This window comes from Chenopodium album, chromosome 4 (genome assembly GCF_948465745.1).
Source record: "Chenopodium album chromosome 4, dcCheAlbu1.1, whole genome shotgun sequence".
Classification (NCBI taxonomy): Eukaryota; Viridiplantae; Streptophyta; class Magnoliopsida; order Caryophyllales; family Amaranthaceae; genus Chenopodium; species Chenopodium album.
In genome coordinates this window covers 14948539-14969182 of record NC_137837.1, presented here as the reverse complement: position 1 = coordinate 14969182, position 20644 = coordinate 14948539, and the positions used below count along the sequence as shown (strand labels likewise).

The window sequence follows — 20644 nt, the reverse complement described above, 5'->3', positions numbered from 1 at the left end:
TTTTTTTTTTTTTTTTTTTTTTTTTTTTTTTTTTTTTTTTTTAATCAAAGAAGTCCTAAAATACACTTATGCCTAAATTATCTATCTTCATAGGTAACATATAACTTGTTGACAGCTAACAACTACACCTACTATCACAGCTAACAGCTTCCTACACAACTATATTTTTCCGAACATGTCCTCTATACAACGGCTTAGTTTTAGCTTTTAGGCAACCATACCCTAGACAATATACACCTCTTTATAAATTTAAGTTAAAATAACATTATTAACCTTCACTAATTAAAGTGTGATTTCTCTACCATTGACTACATTAATGATCTTTCCCTAAATTATTTACTTATGTTTTTATTTTTATTTATTTATTTTTTTTTTTTTTTGAAAAAAGTCCTAAAGGACACTAAATTTCATTAATATAAGCCATACGGCATCTACAATTGACAATGAACGATAATGAAAACGAATTTAACAAAATCAAACAAGAATTAATCGGGGAAGGGCTAAGAATCCAAATACATAAATATAACAATTCGGCATATTCTCGATTCGTTGTCTCAACAACTTTTTGAGTGGATTCGTCGTCTCTTCGCAATTTTGTGAGAAAGTAAATTCTTGTGCTGATTCCGTAACCCGAATCCGAGCCACAATTAATAGTAGCCCCGCACAACCGGAGACCAAATTAAGCACAAATAAAACCTTGTCTTTCGAAGGAGTACAAAAAACCTTGTCTTTCGAAGGAGATCGAAAAAACCTTGTATTTCGAAGTTGATAAACCCTTTCTTTCGAGGGAGACATTATTGTTACCTAAAACAAAAAGGCTTAAAAGAAAATAAAGATTGGGGCTTTCCACCGGTGAAATCCGATGGAAGCCCCTTTAAAATTGACAATGGAGACTAGGTTTAGGAGAGAGAAGAGAGAAAAGGAGGCTAGGGTTTTTTCTCTATGCGTTCCATATGTATTTATGTTTTTAATTTCTAAAACCTTAGAATTGTATTTACTTGATTTAATTTAATATTTTATATTAATTTATGAAAATTAAATGACATATTATTGATACTCCATCCGTTCCTAAATTACATTTCTACTTCTCTCAATAGTGTGAGAAATAAATGCTAGAAATAATAATGTAATTTAGGGACGGAAGGATTATTAAGTAGAGAGTATAATATTACAACTGTTTTAAAATAAAGATGTGGACTATTATTTAAAAACTCGCGACAAAATCCTTTTCAAGACAACTTGTAAATACACAAAACCGTCAACTAACAACAAAGAAGAAAGTTATAGACTATCACCATCCAATGAAGTATTTCATGTGGACTGAAATAGACAATCAGTCCATTTTATGCTAAGCAATATGAAGTGAATTATTGATGATAAAAATGACATTTTAGACTGGCATCATCGAAAATTATAGTTGAGCAATGAACAATTGCCAGCTTATACTATTTATCAAATTATCAATGTAAGTGTTTTTGGCAAAGAACTATTTAGGGGGGTCCCCTCTTCTCCACTATAAGAATATATTCTTAGTTGTATTTGATAGAATCTACTTCCTTTGCAACATTCATTTGCTTTTAGTACTTTACTCAACTAGAAAGAAATTTCTCCAAACAATGAAAAGTCATAACCCTTAAACCCTTTGAATAAACTTCATTATTAATTTCCTTAGTTACTAACAATTTATTAATTAGTAATTAATATAATACATTATAACTTATGGGTTTTGATATAGGTTTCCTACAAGTTATGTACTTCTAACCATACCTAAATTATTATAAGAAATAGTTATCCATTGTCAAATGTAATATTATGTTCAGATATAAACAACATTCTGGTTTTACTTCTAAAATCAAAACTAAACCCGAAATAATAAAAGAAAGCCTGAACATAATCACTTTAGTTATAACATTTTGTTTATCATAATAAAATCCTAATTAAGAGAGGTAAAATGACAAGTGATGCATACGAGATTTAATCTGATCCTCTTCAATATACAAGTATAACAATACTCCCTCCGTTTTTAAATGATTGCTCCACTTTCCTTTTTCGGCCGTTTTCAAATACTTGCCCCATTTCCATTTTTGTAAAGCTTTTACAATATTTAATTCATTTCTCACACTTAATGGATCCAACATAATACAATCTCTCCTCCTATTCTTCCACTACTTTTGCTTTTTACAATTTTTTATTTTCTCAACTACCCCACTACCTCCATATTTTATTACTTTCTTCAATTTCTCCTATAACTCCGTGCATGGAAAAATGTAGTAAGTATTTAAAAACGGATGTGGTATAAAATAGTGAAGAATGTTCAAAAGAGATGAAGAAAAGGTTTTTGAAATGTAGTCCGTACATTATCTTCATAAGAAAGGCTTTATAATATTGTAAGCTTTTTAGAATAATATACACATACATAATAACATAACCTCCTACCCCACCCCACAACAAATATCATCCTTAGACCAACGTATATACTACAACCAAAATTCTCAACATCAAAATTCCACACATTTTTATAACTTTACTATAATACATTACTCTATTTTTCTTCAATTTGTTGGCTTCATTTTAACATTATTTGCATGCTATTTGTAAGTCTGATTCTTTTCTTCTTTGTTCGTATTCATTTTCCATTTCTTTTTTTGTTTTATTTATATCTTCAATTTTGTTGGTTTATACAAGTGTTCCTCTGTTTCCTCTTCTTCTTCACTCTTCTTTTACTTTTCTCTCTGTTTTTTTCCTCTCACAAATGTTCAGTTGTTCAACAGTAATCTAAGTTATCTGCTTCTCTATCACAAAGAATTTCCTGGTAATTTTATCTGAATTTATTGTCCTGTGATTTAATTTTCTAATTTGATTTCAAAATTATATGGAAATTGGGTATTTTTAATTTTCATTTTAAATCTTTTTCTTGAATTTTACATGAGAATTGGAAATTCTTATTCTCATCATTTTTTATACATGGTAATGGCTAAATTAATCTTTCCTCTGTTTTATTTTTCTCTCTTAAATATACCCAATTAAGAGTATTTAATTTTGATAATTCACTGAATTTTCATTTATGAATTATCACTCTTTTTTATTCTTGTAATTTTTTTTTTTTTTTTTAATATTTGGGAATATATACTTATCCTTTCCTTTATTTCAGAGTTTTCGAGTTCATGCAATTCCTAAATTCCATCTCCCAACAAAGTATTCTTTTTTTTTTTTTTTTTTATTTTTTTTATTTTTTTTAATACCATTAATACATGATATATGACTTTACTCTTTTATCTCGAATTTAATTTTTTTTACTTTATGGTTTTTTTTAGTATATATATTTTTTTTAAATAATACTTTCACAAAATAACAAGTTCTTTTTTTCAAGAATTCCATTAATTTTTAATGTTTAATCCATACGTGAAAATACATTATTAAATTTATAAACCCAAATTTCCCCTTTTTATTAATAACAATACTTTATTATTATGCATGTAACGAGGTTGATACACCCACCATAAATTTTGACGCTCCAAGTCTTAATTTCTCAATTATACATCAAATATCATATAGTATAAAATAAAAAAAAAAATAAATAAAATACCATAATCATTTTTATCACAATTTTTTTCTTTTCAATTTTTTTTTTTTTTTTTTTTTTTTTTTTCTGGTTAATAGTTGAAATAGAATTTAATTTTTTGGTGAATTTCTAGCTAACATTTGTTTTTGGTACTATTTTGTTCACAGAAACAAAGGATGAGAAGCAGTTTCATGTGATAAAGTGGTTGAAAAAGTTAGTTGCTATTTTGATGGGTGTGACACTTTCTTTAAAAAAAGATTTGATATAATCCCAATAATTTTGGTCTAATATATCAAATTTAACACTGAAAAAAAAACAATGGAAGCAGAAGATCATAAGGGTCTTGAAAGGGTTTTGTCACAAAAGGCATTATCAATGAGTAGTTCATTTCCATGTCAAATTTGTGTTGTTGGATTTCTTTGTGGAGTTTGTCTTACTTCTCTATTCCTTGCTGCTCTTACTTCCTTTGGCCGTTTCGAATTCGATGGCATTCAGTTTCATCAGATTTCAGCTGCTATCTTGCCCTGGAGTTCTAATTCACAGATTACTTGTAAGTCGAGTTTTTCGATTTGTTAAACATTTGAATTTGGTTACGAAAATTGGGATGTGCCCATAAGGACTACGTTTAACATTTTTCCATTAAAATATACATCTTTTACTCTGAAATAGATTTGTTCTCTATTAATTCTTAGGTACCTTAATTTCCGTGCAAAAAGTAGATAATTTGATTGTGGGAGGGTGGGAGTATATTGTATGGAAATGAAATAATTTGTTTGTTTGTAGTGCATTTACCTTAGACATTGAGAAAACATTAATGTACTTCATAGGAAGAAATTAGTTTATTTAGAAGAAAATGTATGCTATGAATTGTAAAGGTTCGATTATTTAAAGTTTTGTAGTTGTACTCACGAATTTTGTTTTAGGTTGAAAGTAGTATGATTCACATATCACAATATACCTCTGTGCCTAAATAATTGTAATTTGTTACAAGTCGTGTACTCACATTTAAAGGATTGAGTCAATATTCCGTAGTTTTAGGTAAATTCTAAGTTACCAATTATTGAAAGTGACCTATTATTTTGGGACGGCCTAAAATAGAAATATGGCATTGTGGCCTACAGAGGAAGTAACAGAGTAAAGACCTTGAAACTTTTCTTTTTTGGATAGTATAAATGCAACATGATTGATTACAAGATTAATAATTTACTGTGGAAGATTTGTAGTGTTTCTTGGTTAAGTAACTGACTTTTTCTTTTGTTGGGCTCATTGTTCATGTCTTAAAGTTTGAAGTTGTAATTTGCTGTGATACAGTAGGAGACAGTGACTTTAACTCAAGAACAGTGGAGAAGGAAGTGAATCCAAGGGGGAAAAAATTGTGCTGTGACGACGATAAGGTGTCTATGCTATATTCATCTTGGAGCAACTTACTTAATGAATCTGTAGACCCATGGACAGACACGAAATCAAGTGTCCCGAATGCTCCTCATTTAGAGAACTGTAAGTCAAAAGCCCTGATGAACAAGAGGCTAGATACGCGTGTTGGTAATGCAACATTCCCCCCTTGGACCCTTTGGAAGGGATCATTAGACGTATACTCTAAGGATTCGGAAAATGAGCAGTTGAATGATTTCAGGCATCAGGATATATCTCAAGGTGCTTATCCTCCCTGGGTATGTTTCTATATTATCTTCAACAATGTATGTGAATTACCCTTTTGGTTATAATCTAATGTCTGCATCCTCATTACATTGGTAGATTACGGGATCTGATGAAGAAAATTATCCCTTAACAAGGAAAGTGCAGCGTGATGTATGGCTTCATCAGCATCCATTGAACTGTCATGACCCTCAAGTGAAGTTTCTTGTAGCTGATTGGGAAAGACTCCCCGGGTTTGGTATAGGTGCACAAATTGCTGGAATGTGTGGACTTCTTGCTCTTGCCATTTCTGAGAAGAGGGTGCTTGTAACAAATTACTACAACCGTGCTGATCATGAGGGCTGCAAAGGTAATAGCTATGCATAATTTATTGGAATTGTAAGTACTCACTTTGTTTGAATTGACATCTTAGGTCTTGAATACTATCATTCCTAAGTTTCAGCTTTTTTTTTAAAGTGTTGAAACTCATATACAAGTGTTTTAAGTAGCTAACTTATAACCTGTTTTGAGAAATGGTGCTTAAGAATGCTGAATTTAGTAAAGTCAATGTGCTTTTGATGGATATTACAGGATCATCTCATGCAAGTTGGTCTTGCTATTTTCTTCCGGAGACATCCCAAGAATGCAGGGATCGTGCGTTTGAACTTATGAATCACAAGGAAGCATGGGACAAGGGTATCATAAAAGCAAAAGAGAACTACACTTCTAAGGAGATATGGGCAGGACGGACTCCTAGGTAATTTCTTGCACCTTATGCTGAGTACTCGTACATTATCTTCTGAGGACAATGTGAAATTTTCATCTGTGTACTGAATTACTGCAGAAATTGGGGTGCTCCTTGGAGTTATTTGCAACCAACAACAGAAATAAACGGGAGTTTTGTAGCATTTCATCGGAAAATGGACAGAAGATGGTGGCGCGCACAGGTAACTAGTTCATGATTTCGTTATGCTTGGTTGTCTTATGGATTTCTTCACTTGACATCCTTTCCCTTTCTCCATTCTTTATGCAATTAACGGAAAACTCCCTTTCCCTCTAAATTTCATCGTCTGAAGCTCTGAACACACTGTAATAGAGTTGGCTACATTTAAAGGAGTATATAATTAGATGTTTGGCATCATCAGAAGTTATATTTCGAGATATCACCTGAGTGTACATATTATCTTTAGTTAGAATTATGTAAAGAGAATAGCATAGTATTTGGATCAGACTTGAGGACAGCAACCTCCTGCTTCGTCTCATGAATGAGTATGCAATGAGAACGATAAGGCTAATCTCATGATTTAGTTTCCTTGGTTGTGTACATGATAAATCAAAACATATTACTAACTTGGTTTAATCTGTCAGGCTGTACGATATCTGATGAGATTTCCGACTGACTACACATGCCATCTAATGAATGTTGCTCGACATGCTGCATTTGGAAAGGAGGCTGCAGAAATGGTCCTCGCGAATAGTAATGGAGACTGGCTGAAGGTAGGCATGCAACGTAACTCTTAAACCATTTTGCTTTACATCTAGAAAGATGAATCAAGTACACAGGCTATTTCAGCATAATCATGTTCAGTCACCTCTGTTTCCTCATCTGATTGCATAAGAAAATTCAATACTTCCTCCGGAAAAAGAGGTTGCTTTGATTCATCTTGTATAGTAACACCCATTCACTTAATGAGCCCTTCGTTTGTGTGCTTGTTCAGAAATATCGTTAGGCATTCCAGATACAGTTGGTTCATCCTGAGACGAAGTTATTGTGTTCATCCAGGATTTTAGATTGGATTTTTAGTCATTTTTGATGATGAGCCAATTGGAATTGCTAATGTGTATGATGTATAATCACAAAATCGCTATGCTTCCTTCATAACAGGACGAAACAGACCACCCTGCACCTGAGATAGAAAAATATGTATGGTCCAACCGCAAACCATGGATTCCAAGACCACTCCTAAGCATGCATGTAAGAATGGGAGACAAAGCTTGCGAAATGAAGGTAGTGGAGTTCAAGGAGTACATGCGCCTAGCTGAAAGGATAAGAAAACAATTCCCGGACTTAAGGAGCATCTGGTTATCCACCGAGATGCAACAAGTCATCGACCTTACAAAGCTTTACACTTCATCAGGATGGAACTTTTACTTCACCAATGTAAAAAGGCAGGTCAGCAACATAACAATGGCAACCTATGAGGCGAGCCTTGGGAGAAAGACGAGCACGGAATATCCTTTGGTCAATTTCTTGATGGCCACTGAAGCTGATTTCTTCATCGGCGCCTTAGGTTCCACGTGGTGTTTTTTGATTGATGGTATGAGGAACACGGGAGGGAAAGTCATGGCCGGATATCTGAGTGTTAACAAGGACCGATTTTGGTGAAGGGAAAGAATCAGTATTTATAAATTCCATTGTAGATCAGATTAAAATTGATCAATTTTGCTTTCTTGTGTACAAATATGTGGTGACATATTTTCTTGTAAATATAGAGTAGATTGTTGTATATTTGAGGGCCATAATTGTATCGTTCTGCCTTTCCGATGATTTTCAATAGTAAGCTCTAAATAAAGCTATATACATTTTATGCTGATTGTCTTGCTACCTGATCTTTTACAATTACAGTGAAAAGGAAGCAGAAGATGAGAAGATTGCACATACAGAAGCTTTCCGAGCAACAAAGTCATTTATACTACGAGTTATTATACTAGTATATAGATATAAATGTAGTTGAGTAGCTATATCGTCCTGTATACAATACACCCGTTGTAGACAAAGTTCATGTCATTAGATTTATAGTAAATTCGGATTTCTCTCCTTTTCAATACACAGTGGCGATTTTGTAAGATGATGTAATTCCCCATTTAACAAAGTTGTGTCGAATGATGTAACACTCCATTGAGCAAAGTTGCAAAGTGCTAATCCAAGAAGTTAGAACTTGATTCGATCTCTCACCACTAAATTACAAAATCAACCCCACATATTCATCAAAATTGGCAACGTAGCTAGTAACACTTGCAAAAGCAATTTAGCACCAAGAAAGATCAGTCAGCAAGCTTTTCAACGAAGTAACATATCAGCGGATCTATCGCCATCAAGCTACATTGATGTGATCCCTAAACTACACATCAAAGTAAGTACAAACAACGATCATTTTAACATTGATGAACGAAAACTTATGAAACAAACAAATACCTTGTGGGTGAGAAAAATAATAAATAGATACATAACACTGGTCTAAGGGAGGAAAAACAAAGGTTAGAACAAAAACAAAGCTATCAAGAAACATGGTAGCTTTTACTTCACGAATTTCACATCACTTAACAGAACACGACAGCATGAAGAAGCGCCATTTGGGGTCAACAAGAATTGCCCTGCAGCCTCCCTCCCTCTCTCTCACAACAGCATGAAACATTCCATCACTTGGTCTAATGTTTTGAGTGCACATAAGGAGAGATTTTTACCTCTACCTTGAACGGGAGTCTCTTCACTTGATACGGACTATTCCTTGCAGATATTACTCCACTTCCTCACTCAATTGTTGTCCGATATCCCCATTTTTGGGTGCTGTTGTTGGTCTACGGTTTTTCTTGCTCTTAGCTTTTCTAGCTTTCATGCGACGCTTCTTCTCATTGGCATCAACCCAATTGTAGTCCGCTGGAATACTAAAAGGGTCATTTTCATCTTTATAGCGATGACTTTGGCTCTCACCATCACTTGATTGCCCACGACTTCCTCGCATCCATGAGATCCAAGAAGAGGACCCCTCTGAGTCTTTCGATTTTGAGCCTTCTTGAAAATGAGCTGGACTAGAAAGAGGTGTTGAGAACTCTTCTATAGGCTGGAGTTCCTCAAATTTTGTGAATGTGACAACTACTCTAATTGTTGGAACAATTGGGATGGCGACCTGCATAAAGAAAAAGTAGGAGCTTAGAACAGCTAGATTTAGAGGAAAATTTTCACTGAAGATAGATCAAGTGTGCGTCTTTGAATAAGCCTAAAAAAGCCAAATCAGCGTAAAGAGCAATAGACAAAATTTCACAGCACTTTAGACCAAACAAGGCTCATTAGTTACCATATTCTACATTCAAAGAGAGAATGGATAAAAAAAAAGGCATAATGGATCAGAAAACTGTATTACATTTTCTATTAAGCAATTATGCACATCATTTTATTTAAGTGTCGCAGATAAATAAAATTAATAGGAGCTGCATTTAAAGAATATCCCCCAAAAAAACCCCAACTAAGGCCCCACCCACTAAGGGAGAATCTCATCAACAAAAAAGGGGGAAGTCAGGGTGTGTGAAAGCATGAAGGAGAAACAATCGCCCTCACATTGATAAGCTGAAAATTCAGGGCATCATTGACCATGTTTCATTCCACAAACATTAATATCATGAAATAAATCTGCAACAATAATACAATACCAAATACGCTTGATGACAACAGAATACAGCAACTAGAATGAATGATTGACATGCCACAATGATCATGAATCTAAGCCTATGCATATGTGACTCAATAGATTAGCTAGCTTTTAAATTTAAAGCCAACATATTAACTTCAGAATGCCAAAATATCTCCAAAATGGCCTAGAATGAATGATTGACATGCCACTATGATCATGAATCTAAGCCTATGCATATGTGACTCAATAAATTATCCAAAGCCAACATATTAAATTTAGAATGCCAAAATACCTCCAAAAAGGCCCGCTCTTCCATACCCTTACCTCCCCGCTTTCAAATTGGAGAACCACAGAATGACAAATAACATTCCCTCCATCCAACCCTTCCTCCCACACCAAAGATTTAGAGTTGGACTAAAATGATCGAAACAAAAGCGATAGCCAATGGATCATTCAGGTCTGTTGCCCTTTGGCTAGTACAAAAAATAATAGTAAAATGATGATTTGTATATTATTTTGTCTGCTTATATAGGATGCATTGACAAATATTATGTTCTGTATCTTGTCCATAAGATTTTGCATGATCACAATTTTGATTTTGTTCATAAGTTGTCCTGCAACCAGGTGGACTGCTTGCACCCCAACTCCCCCCCCCCCCCTTCTCTCTCTCTCTCTCTCTCAAACCAAAAAAAAAAAATCTTTCTTTTCCTTCAATAGGTCATTTGTCTTATAATTGAGATCTCACCAGGGCACAAGGGTACTTCCAGCAGTGTTCTTATGTCCAAACATTGAGAAGCATGATAAGTAACAAAAGATAGCTTGACGTCACAAAAAGTGCCAAAAAATTTATCAATATTTTCAATAAGTCAGGCACCACAACTAAGTTGTGATCTTAAATGAATGAAAGTCCCTACGTTAAAGACAATAATAAGTGCATGCCTAGCCTATTTTCACAGCAAACAGGCTCAGCTTACATAAATTAAGGGTGGCATACACAATAAAAAAGAACATCATTAAAAAAAAATGGGTACCCTAGACTATTAAACCAACTCAAATCCCAAAAGACCACCACAGCTTTGCACTACTCAAATTTCACATTTAAGCTCAACATACAGCTGGAAGCTTACAGCACCTGAACGTTGCATGGACTCTTTTAATGGCAAAATCAGCTTCCAACTTATTATGGGACCAAAGCATCAGCTAAAGTTAGATCACAGTATAACCAACCAATCCCATCTGCAGCACACTGGACCACAACCTCATACTGATTTTCTTTTTTTCTTTTTATTATTATTTGTTCTCACTTTAAGTCAATTATCTCTTAATGGGGGCAGAAAGGCAGAGAGATAAAGGCTTGATAGACGAGCTACAGATCTTTACTCAATTCACATCCGATGTTACCTAATCCACACAAACCCCCATCCACTGAGTTATACTGCTAACCACATCTTGGTGGAATGTGCAAACTGTTTTCCAATAGAGTGGTGCAACAGTAGACTAATCTAACTAAATCTTGAAGAACTATAAATTACCATATCTGTTTCATGTACAGGAAACATGCCAGTGGCCCATTCAATATGACATTGTCAGCTAATACAAAGATTTTACCATAAGATTCTAGTAATCATGAATAATAGATTAGCAACTAAAGAAATATGTTTCTTCAAATGAAAAGACAATGTCAGAGTAAAATGAAAAATCAAGTTTAAAATTGAAATTTGAAAGTATAAATGGACATTAGAGGACAGGTACATGTTAGATACCACTCAATAAATGACAAGAGTAATAATAATCACAAACTCTCAAATATAAAAGTAATAAATGAGGAATACAACGTAAACATACAAAAACGTAAAAAACAGCACAGGGAAGCATTGAAAGATGATATAGAAGAGGTAAGTGAAAGTACCTTGACAGGGAATGTCCCAGATGGTAGCTTAGTGGTTAAAAGTTCTCGAAGTCTCCTAACAGCCTTAACCTTATTCGCTAGTATATCTAGCAATGGCAAAAGCTCCTCGGTTGTCAAAGGAAAATCTGGGGTCAACCACAGAACAGGTCTCAAACCCTTCTTGTATTCACTCTCATGCTTAGACTCACTGGTTGGCCCTTTCTTCTTTTTCTTCTTGCTGTTCTTATCTTTTCCTTTCTTTGGATCACTTGCGTCATCCTTTTGAGAATCAATATGTTTTAGGCTGCCCCCTTCAGGAGCAAGCTTTGAGAATTTCTTTAATGTCTTTGCATCCTCAGCATCATCATTGGCACTTTTGGAGTTCTTCTTGTTCCAGCCAAACCAACCTTTCTTCTCTTTACCGTTACCATTTGAATCACCATTTTCAAAAGCAGACCCTAATCCACTTTCGTGACAGTCAGCATCACCATGCTCATCATCCTCGCCATTACCCTCGGAATTTCCCATAAGAGCAGAATCTAGTTGTTTTCTTTCTTCAACAGTTAATATGTCATCAAAATCATCATGCTCACCCCCATTAGCAAGCTTATCTTCAGGATCAGCAGCAAAAAGCTCCTCGTCGGTCATAGCACCAGGAACTCTTCTAGACTTCACACTCACCATTACATGAAGCATGTCATACACTTTACCCTTCCAATTTCCAACCATCTCACTTCTCTCCTGTCGCCTCCAGTTCACTTGAGGAACAAGCTCAGCCTGTGTGACATCAATGCCTGGTCTATATGTGTTAGTTTGAGACATCAACGTTACTTCATGGGCAACTTCAGATTCTGACGGTTGAGCACCAGCTCCTTCCAAAGCATTGGTGATTTCTTTCTCCTTGTGAGCAAGGACAATTAATGAGCCTGAAGGCAAAGACACCTTCCCATCCTCCGAAGAGTAGCCATCTCCGAGGAATAAAAACGTCTGGTCAGAACGTTGAATACAGAACCCATCAAAGCCCGCAAGAGTCATGTCAGCGCGTAGGTTAGACCCACGTTTCCAAATACGATAAGTATCTGACGGGGCAATCCGGCCAATGAAAGGAATAACAGAACTCTCAAAATGGAATGATATTTCCATGTAGAAATCACGAATCCTAGATGCTGAGGCAACAATTCGAGGAAGCCTACGGCACCATTTAGCCCAAGCAAGAGGCTGGTAGTGCCTCGCTATTATCATAGCAATCTGCTCCTCTCTTGTACAAACAGCTTCTTGGAGAGCATTCCATCCATTCTCATTCTGCAAACTCCAGTCAGCACCAGCAGCCATCAAAATTTCTGCTGATGTAGGATCCCTCAAACGCACCGCAAGATGCAACGGAGTCTCCCGGCCAGGAACATCACGTCGATCAATCGTAGCAGAAAGCTCATCAGCCTGAAGCTCAGCAGCAATAGACTCATCTTCAGTAGTAACCTCTCCTGCCTTAGCTAGTCTAGGAAGGGACGAAATTATACGCTTTAAACCCGCATAATCTCGGCGCATAACAGCTAGATGAGCTGGGCTATGAGCATATTTGGACAAATCTTCCATTGATTTTCAATCTAAATGTCTCTCACCCTCTTCCAACAGTAATTTCAATACCTAATTTGCTGATTCTTCCATTTCCAAGCAGCCATCTAATCTAATACACTTAAAGATCGAAACTTTTCAATACTTTTCCTCTACTATGGTGAAATATAAATTCCAGGGTTTCAAAACTCTTACAAGAAATCTCAACCAACAGTCAAATCTGAACCATATACTCAATCAACTGCCAAATCTGAACAACCCCACAACTAATTCAGCTTTAAATGACAAAATAACAACAATTTCCTCAAAATTTACCAAACTTTCACCAGATTCACCAGAACATTAATCACAGACCTTAAATCTGCAAATAGGTACAAAAAAAACTGCAAATTAAACAAACTGTTATACCCCAGAACACAAACAGCAGTAAATTAAACAACACCTTTAATTCAGCATCAACTAGATTCAAAACAAAAAAGAAAAAAAAAGTTAACAATAATTAAATCTCTTTAACTAATTAATCCAAGAAACTAAAACCCAAGAAAAACAAAGAACAAAATTAGGATTAAGTACCTGGAAAAAATTTCACCAAGAAAGCTAAAATATTCCAAAAAATTAGAGAATTAATCCTCAAAAACTCAACTACAGTTGGTGAGAGTTGGTAAAAAAAATGAGTACAATGACTGTGATTGACTCACTTTCTCTCTCTAAAATTCAGAGATTTTTGGATCTATATTCTCCCACGCTCTCCCTTTTCTTTTGAAAGAAAAAAAAAAAAATTAAAAGGGTGTTAATTTCTTTTCTTTTTGTTAAAAAAGTTCACTTTTTTTTTTTTTTTTTTTTTGGGAGTATTTTTCTCTCTCTTTCACGTTAACTGGTAAAGATTACAGAGGTGACCCATTAATGCTGACAGCACGGTGAACCTCTCTACTGGACTCTGTCTATCATCGGACCACCCTTATTCCATCTGCCTTTTTCTGAGCTTTTCTATACCCTACGATTTTATTTAATTTCTTTTCCGTTTTATAATAATTGAAACACTGAGTATATGACAATGTATAACTTTAACAATTTATCCCTACCTTTTATACCTTCTAAAATGTTTATTTATTGAGCGATTTCCATAGTTAATACTAAAATAAAAAATAATTCTGAATATATGTCAGTTTTAAAAGTATTTCCCGTGATACCGTATATATAGGCTTAGTGAAGGTTTGTAAAATCCGAGACTATAAAGAACCGCTAGTACCATTTGCGATTCTAATTTAAAGAACATTATCCATTACAGGTTCTTCAAATAGAACCGCTAATGGTATTAGAGGTTATTTAAAAAAGAACCTCTAATACCATTAGCGGTTCTAATTTATGTATAACCGCAATCTTTATTAGCGGTTTATTACTAGCATAAAAACGAAACAAAAACCCGAGCCTAAGTGAACGGTATGGTGGGAAATATTTTTTACAGCAACGTATACACGGAATTATTTTTTATTTTAACATTATATACGGCAATCGCTTTTATTTACTTATTTGCTCTCGTTAATTGTCTTTTTTTAAAAAAAAATTAAAATTAAAAAAACAATAGCATGCTTACATTAATACGGAGTAGTTCTAAAAATATTTGTTTATATATTTTCCCTCATTAACCCTACCAACGTCTAAAGTTATAGCATAAGGCTAAATTGAAAAAACTTTTCATACATGGCTATTTTCATATATGGCTAGGTATGTCGCCCGCATTGTGGCGTTAGCCACCCTAGTATAGGAAAATTTACAAATTGCAACTATTTAAAGTTTGTATTTTGCAAATTGTAGTCATTTTAAAAAAATTGCATCCCAAAAGTTATTAGAAATTGTAAATTGCAACCTAATTCAATTTTTGCATCAGATTTCATGTCAAAAAATGTTTGATTAAGATTTTAGTGGCCATTTCAGCTCTTAAGGACCCAATTTGAGCTCGAAATTGGCAAAAATTAACGCAAGTGCCTTTTTTCAGCAAAAAATACTTGTCCACCAATTGATACATTTTTTGTTACGCAAAACGGGGCACTTACGGTTTTTTTTTCATATGAGAAAAGGGATTAAAAAAAAGAAAGATTAAATGAGGTGACATGTGGCATTGGAGAAAAAAAAAATGAAATGTACATGTGGCATTATAAGGATGATGGTTTTTGTTTTTAAATACTAATAAAGTATAGAAGTATAGATATAGATATAGATATAGTTATAGATATAGATATTAGTCAAAGTAATTTTTGCTAACATTAGTTTGTTGTATTTATTCTCTTTTATTCAATGGAGTACATATGGTTGTGAACAAAGTTGGTGATTCTATCGGAATAGAAGATAAATGGCCTGGTATATATACATGTTTCTAATATTTTTGTTACATATGAATATATGATTATGTATTTTTTTTAGTTATCTTAACAAAATAATTATTAGGGGGAATAAATTACATAAAATTAATAAAGTAGTTACCCTTAACAAACAACAGCAAATTAATCAAAATTTTATGAGTACGATCTAATTACAAAAATTAGTTTTTATGTGATTTTATGTATAAAAAACCGTGCAACGCACCGGCTTTCATCTCATCTTATAGATTTAGGCCAATTATTGTTGGGAAAATTATTAGGGAGTACAATTAGAGTTTTGAAATATTATTAAATTGTGGGCTCAAATCCTAAAGTTTAAGCCATTGACAAATTATTATTTTAAAATATTAACTTGAATAAAATTAATCCTAGATAATTCATATTTAAAAAAACTCTATCAATCCTAGAAAAATCATATGTTATAAAATGATAACAAAAAGGGTTATAATGAAATATATAAATTTAAAATAAAATAAAATAAAATTACAAAATAAAAATTACGTTCAATTAAAACATGTTTTGTTTTTAAAAAAAACATGTTCAAGATATAAAAATAATAATGATGATGATGATGAAATATGAAAATTAAAAAACCTAATAAAAAGATAACGTACAATAATTATATATATATATATATAATCAATTTAGGATTAGAAAATAATCCCACATGAGGAATAAATTATACATTGGTGCCTTAGTGCACTTAAGGTGTTTCTAACAGCGAGGGATAAGAATTTTGGCACATTATGCGTTTAAGGTGTCTTTGACACTGAGTTAAATTAAAAAGGGTTCAACATTAAATATTATGTGGTCACTAATTATTCAAGAATTAAATTGGTATGTTGAATTGTTTGAATAATTATGAGGATATTGCTAACGAACGCCCCCAGGCGTTGGCTAAGCATTTAAAATATTTCCTAAAATGGTATTAATTTGAGAAAGCATGACAAAATCACGCGTTGATGGTGTAATTAATGTTCATTTTAATTTAATCTTTCTACTTTTAGCTAACTTATCCAATGCCCCCGGGGCGTTTGTTAGCTTTTGCCTAATTATAATGATTGAATTGTGTTATGACTTGAGAGTCATCTCCAAGTCTAATAATATGTAAATAACGTAAAGTGAAAGAGATTACGCACCAAAACTATTGGAACGTATATACCTTGAGAATGAACATATGGGGAGAGTTATGAGGTTTTATATTTAACCATAACTTCTATTGGGAGTACAGAATGCTGTATATTCCTTTTTATTACTATGTGTAGGAATTCCGCCACTTACGAGTGTTTTTTTTATACTGGCACGGTTAGCTCCTGTGTTAGTACCCCTTTATTGGGGCAGGTTAGGGGGGAAAACCCTTTCAATGCATAATCAAACTAAATAAATAGATTAGTTATTGATTGAGTGTCGTGTTGAACGTCGTATGCTTGAAAACACGTGCAACAAGGTAAGTTGTGTGGTGATAAGGCGAAAGCATGTTAGTGTGTTTTATTTACGCTTATGTACTCAACATTGCTGATTGTGTGTTTGTGTATTTTGTTGGTCTTGTCTTTATCTTGGACCTATGACGACCCATTTCTAATGACGAGTGGTGGGGACAAGTAGAGAGGAGCTTTTCATGTGATGAAGCATATTCATGATGGGCATGAGTGAAGAGCGAATCATGCCTAGTTTTGCCAAATACTAATTGACAGTTAACCTCTACCCACTACTAATTGATAGCTACTGTAATCCCCCGTATTTTTAAAATATTTTATAAATGAAATTTTATTTTATTTATAATATTTATTTGTTATTTTTCGGAATTTAATTTTAAAAGTTTCAAATTATTAATCTGGGTCAAAAATTATTTGAACAAATTATTTCATGCACCTTTATTCTACAATTTATGTCCAATCAAACAAGCCTAACTCATTTGTTTACTTAATTGACCCATTATTTTTATGAGGCCCAATCTTCCTTTTTACCCTACAATAATTCTCTCCTATAAATACCCCATGAATCTCCAAAAATTTCCCACACAAAAAGGTTAGTCTTATTCTCATCCTCTTTTGTTTCATTATTTTGCTTAATGTTAATTTAATTGTTTTGGGTTTTGATTTTAGTATAAAGATTATATTTTTAGTATCAAATTATATTTTGATGGTATAAAGATTATAAATTTCAGATTATATTTATGTTATAAATTTTCATATTTTATGAATTATAAACCTAGGGTTTCAATTTATTGAAAATCTTGATTTTAGGGGTTTTATGAACAATTGATTTAGGGCTTTTATAGTAATGATGTTTTGAAATTTTGGTGATTATAACTAATGATTAGTTTAACTTAATTCCAGATTATTTTGAACATGTAAATTCGTGTTTTAATTTTTAGATTACGTTCGTTAATATTAATCCCATTTTAATCCCAATCAGGTTCTGAAGTCACCCGATTTTGATGAAATAGTAGTGTTTTTCATGTGGAAACAACGTTTTAAGAAAGAATCACTATGTTTGGTAGTGAGCACCAGCCTCTCGTGGCCAAATTCAGCTTCTAAATATGATTTTCGGGCACTTTTTTATTTTAACAAAGTTTTTTTATACTTAAAATATTATCCTTGAGTCTGATTGATAAAATTAATTATGTTTAAAGTTAATTAAGCATAAATATATGTTTTTATTGAAGTTTTAAGTGTTGGAAATAGTTTCTAAGTACTACGTACTTTTGATGTTTTATAAAGAGGGTTTAATCACCCATTAAAAAGGGAGATTATTAGGGGGTTTTTAAATAATTTTCTGATTTTTATTAAACTTTAAACTTGCTGTAATTTCATGTATAAGAGTGTATTTTAAGGTTTTTATGAAGAAAATTTAAAGAACTATATATAAGCCTTTAATTTTAACTAAAAGGAAGGTTTTAAAGTGTTGTTTGATTTGGATTTTGAAGGTTTTAAAAGTAAGTTAGTATTGCTGTAAATTTGATTGATTGGGTATTGATTGAGATATTATTATTTGGTTTAGGAGAGGAGTTTATTGAAGGTGATTTCTAGTTAGTAAAGTGGCATACCAATTCGTTTATTCAAGGTACGTACAAGTTACGAAACCTTGCTTGTAGGTGCATGTTTAAGGACGGATCGAGAACTTAGTATCATGTATAGGATTGACTGGGTTAAATTGTCTGGTTATACATTGTGAATTTCAAATGATGTGCACTACTTTATATTGCAAGTATTATTTGTGCTCTAATTATGCAAGGTACGCTTAGAGGCAAAGGTATATGATTGGCGTAAAGATTAATTTATTATAACTCATTCATGATTATACAAACAGGATGAGTAAAGGAAGAATTCAAGTCTTATAAGACGAGGTTAAGGTTTTGGGGTGCATTATGCACTCAAGGTGTTTATACACCGAGGTAGTAAAGGAATAAATAATAAGTGTTGTTTGTCACTAATAAATCGAGAATTGAAATTGGAAACTTGTCTTGTGAGTCATCACCAAGTCTAAACCTGTAAATCACGTAAAGTACAAGATGGATGAGCAATAAAACTCTGGATTGGTGCACTTCTGGAGTAATGACAATCAGGGGTTGGGGTACACGGGGTATTAGCCGTGTACTTTTATCGAGGCCGTCTGATCTACGAGTCTCCTATTTCAAATATTTTTTTTAAAACTAGGAGTTATGTGAGGTCTCATACTAACTACGGCCACGGAGTCGCGCCCGTGATCGTTGGATGTTTATTGATGTTTCCGAAAGGAGGCATGGGGTTTTTTATTTTTATTTTATTGATGTTCCAAATGGGACATGGGTTGGACAACCTTGTCTATTGCTAAATCCAACGAAATAAATAAATGAGTTAGTTAATATCAACTAGTGAGGTCTTAATAAATTTGATAATTGGGCCATGTGTTGAGTCCGTATTTTAATGATGCTTCTGCGTGATTATTAGTAGCATGTTAGGGATTTCTTATTTAATTTCGCAGCTTGTATGTACTCAGCTTTGCTGATTGCGTGCTTTTGTGTGTCTTTCTTTGGTCATGGCCTTCGCCTTTCAATGACCCTGTGACGATCCAATTTTTACATTTGTAATATTGGGGAGCAGAGTAACCACAGGTTCTTACACATGCAGCATTCATCAGGGTTGTGGGATCTTGAGTAGAGAGTTGGTTGTTTGCATTTTATTTCTTTTGCAATCTGAATTTATTTTAATTCGATTTTATTTGACACTAATTCTTTTGGGCTTGAATTTATTCAAAGACTGGATTTTATCAATTACTACTTTTATTGGGTTTTGAATAAGGGCCTTAATGGTTTGTAACACTTATTTTGATTTAATTCTTTTGTTTTGAAGTTTATTTATAACTGTTTTGGTTTTCCGCTGCTAATTTCTGATAAAGCCTTAACGTTTGAACACGTGACGGTAGCACGCCAATAATTCTCTTGGATTTTGTTCAGGGTATTCACAGGTTTTAAGAGAGAATTATTGGGGTGTTACAGCTACTCGCTACCTTAACAGTTACCCGCTGCTCGACCGCTAAAAGCTACCCGCTACCGCTACTTTTGCCAAATAGGACCTAGCTAAGTGCTCCAAAACGTTTGGAATTTGCACTATATATACAACACTTGGATCAATGCTTGTATGTGATTATAAATAAAATTAAGCACATTCAATATGAAGTAGTACATATTTTTTGATGTATATTAAAAATATATATATTAAAAAATGGAATTTTTTGATGGATTAAAATTATATCATTTGTAGTATATATGAAGGGCATGTTCACATTTACTTAATTTCAGTTCAGTTCAGCTCCTAATTTACTTCTCTCATAAAATATTCAGTTCAGTTCAGCTCCAATCAGTTCAATTTAGTTCAACTCATTTCAGTAAATGTGAACAGGCCCGAAGTATAGATCGTTATAAGTCTATATATCATCAATGATAATATAAATTTTAATCATTAGAAAATAAGGGAAAGAAATATAATAAAATATTAAAAAGAAAACATATTGGAAACAAAAACTAGGCAAGTCGAAATCACAAATGAAGTAACAATTGCTTAATAAAAAAATAATAATGTTAATTAATATGATATGTAACTATCTCTTAATAAGATACCTAAACTTGCGTTATAAGCTATAACAATATCCTAACCAAATTTTTTTATGTAAGTAGATATTGTACAGAGTATATTTTAGCTAACAAAATCATAAGTTA

At 33.2% G+C, this 20644-nt stretch overlaps 2 protein-coding genes across 4 annotated transcripts; one reads left to right on the top strand and one right to left on the bottom strand.

Annotated features, from left to right (window-relative positions):
- The first annotated feature begins 2429 nt into the window (after window positions 1-2429).
- LOC145628958 (uncharacterized) lies at window positions 2430-7791 on the top strand. Of its 2 annotated transcripts, none has more exons than XM_081681407.1 (8): window positions 2430-2594; window positions 3730-4112; window positions 4874-5232; window positions 5318-5567; window positions 5789-5954; window positions 6042-6144; window positions 6566-6694; window positions 7083-7791. In XM_081681407.1, the coding sequence occupies exons 2-8, from the start codon at window positions 3881-3883 to the stop codon at window positions 7581-7583; spliced, it is 1740 nt and encodes a 579-aa protein (XP_081537533.1). In that variant the 5' UTR covers window positions 2430-2594; window positions 3730-3880; the 3' UTR covers window positions 7584-7791. The 2 variants fall into 2 exon arrangements, with proteins under 2 accessions (XP_081537533.1, XP_081537531.1); XM_081681405.1 differs by lacking the exon at window positions 2430-2594 and adding an exon at window positions 2614-2812.
- A 453-nt stretch (window positions 7792-8244) lies between these two features.
- LOC145628957 (uncharacterized) lies at window positions 8245-14100 on the bottom strand. 2 transcript variants are annotated; one of them, XM_081681404.1, is made up of 3 exons: window positions 13640-14100; window positions 11516-13449; window positions 8245-9105 (listed from the first exon to the last, which is right to left on the bottom strand). In XM_081681404.1, the coding sequence occupies exons 2-3, from the start codon at window positions 13085-13087 to the stop codon at window positions 8716-8718; spliced, it is 1962 nt and encodes a 653-aa protein (XP_081537530.1). In that variant the 5' UTR covers window positions 13088-13449; window positions 13640-14100; the 3' UTR covers window positions 8245-8715. The 2 variants fall into 2 exon arrangements, with proteins under 2 accessions (XP_081537530.1, XP_081537529.1); XM_081681403.1 differs by having other exon boundaries at window positions 11516-13427.
- Window positions 14101-20644: the final 6544 nt, after the last annotated feature.

Excerpts from the sequence above, each read along its gene's own strand:
- LOC145628958 (XM_081681407.1), top strand. The coding sequence starts at position 3,881 with ATGGAAGCAGAAGATCATAAGGGTCTTGAAAGGGTTTTGTCACAAAAG. Across the intron at positions 6,145-6,565 it reads GAAGATGGTGGCGCGCACAG|GCTGTACGATATCTGATGAG; the intron begins GTAACTAGTTCA and ends TTAATCTGTCAG. Across the intron at positions 6,695-7,082 it reads GTAATGGAGACTGGCTGAAG|GACGAAACAGACCACCCTGC; the intron begins GTAGGCATGCAA and ends CCTTCATAACAG.
- LOC145628957 (XM_081681404.1), bottom strand. The coding sequence starts at position 13,087 with ATGGAAGATTTGTCCAAATATGCTCATAGCCCAGCTCATCTAGCTGTT. Across the intron at positions 9,106-11,515 it reads CTGGGACATTCCCTGTCAAG|GTCGCCATCCCAATTGTTCC; the intron begins GTACTTTCACTT and ends TTCTTTATGCAG.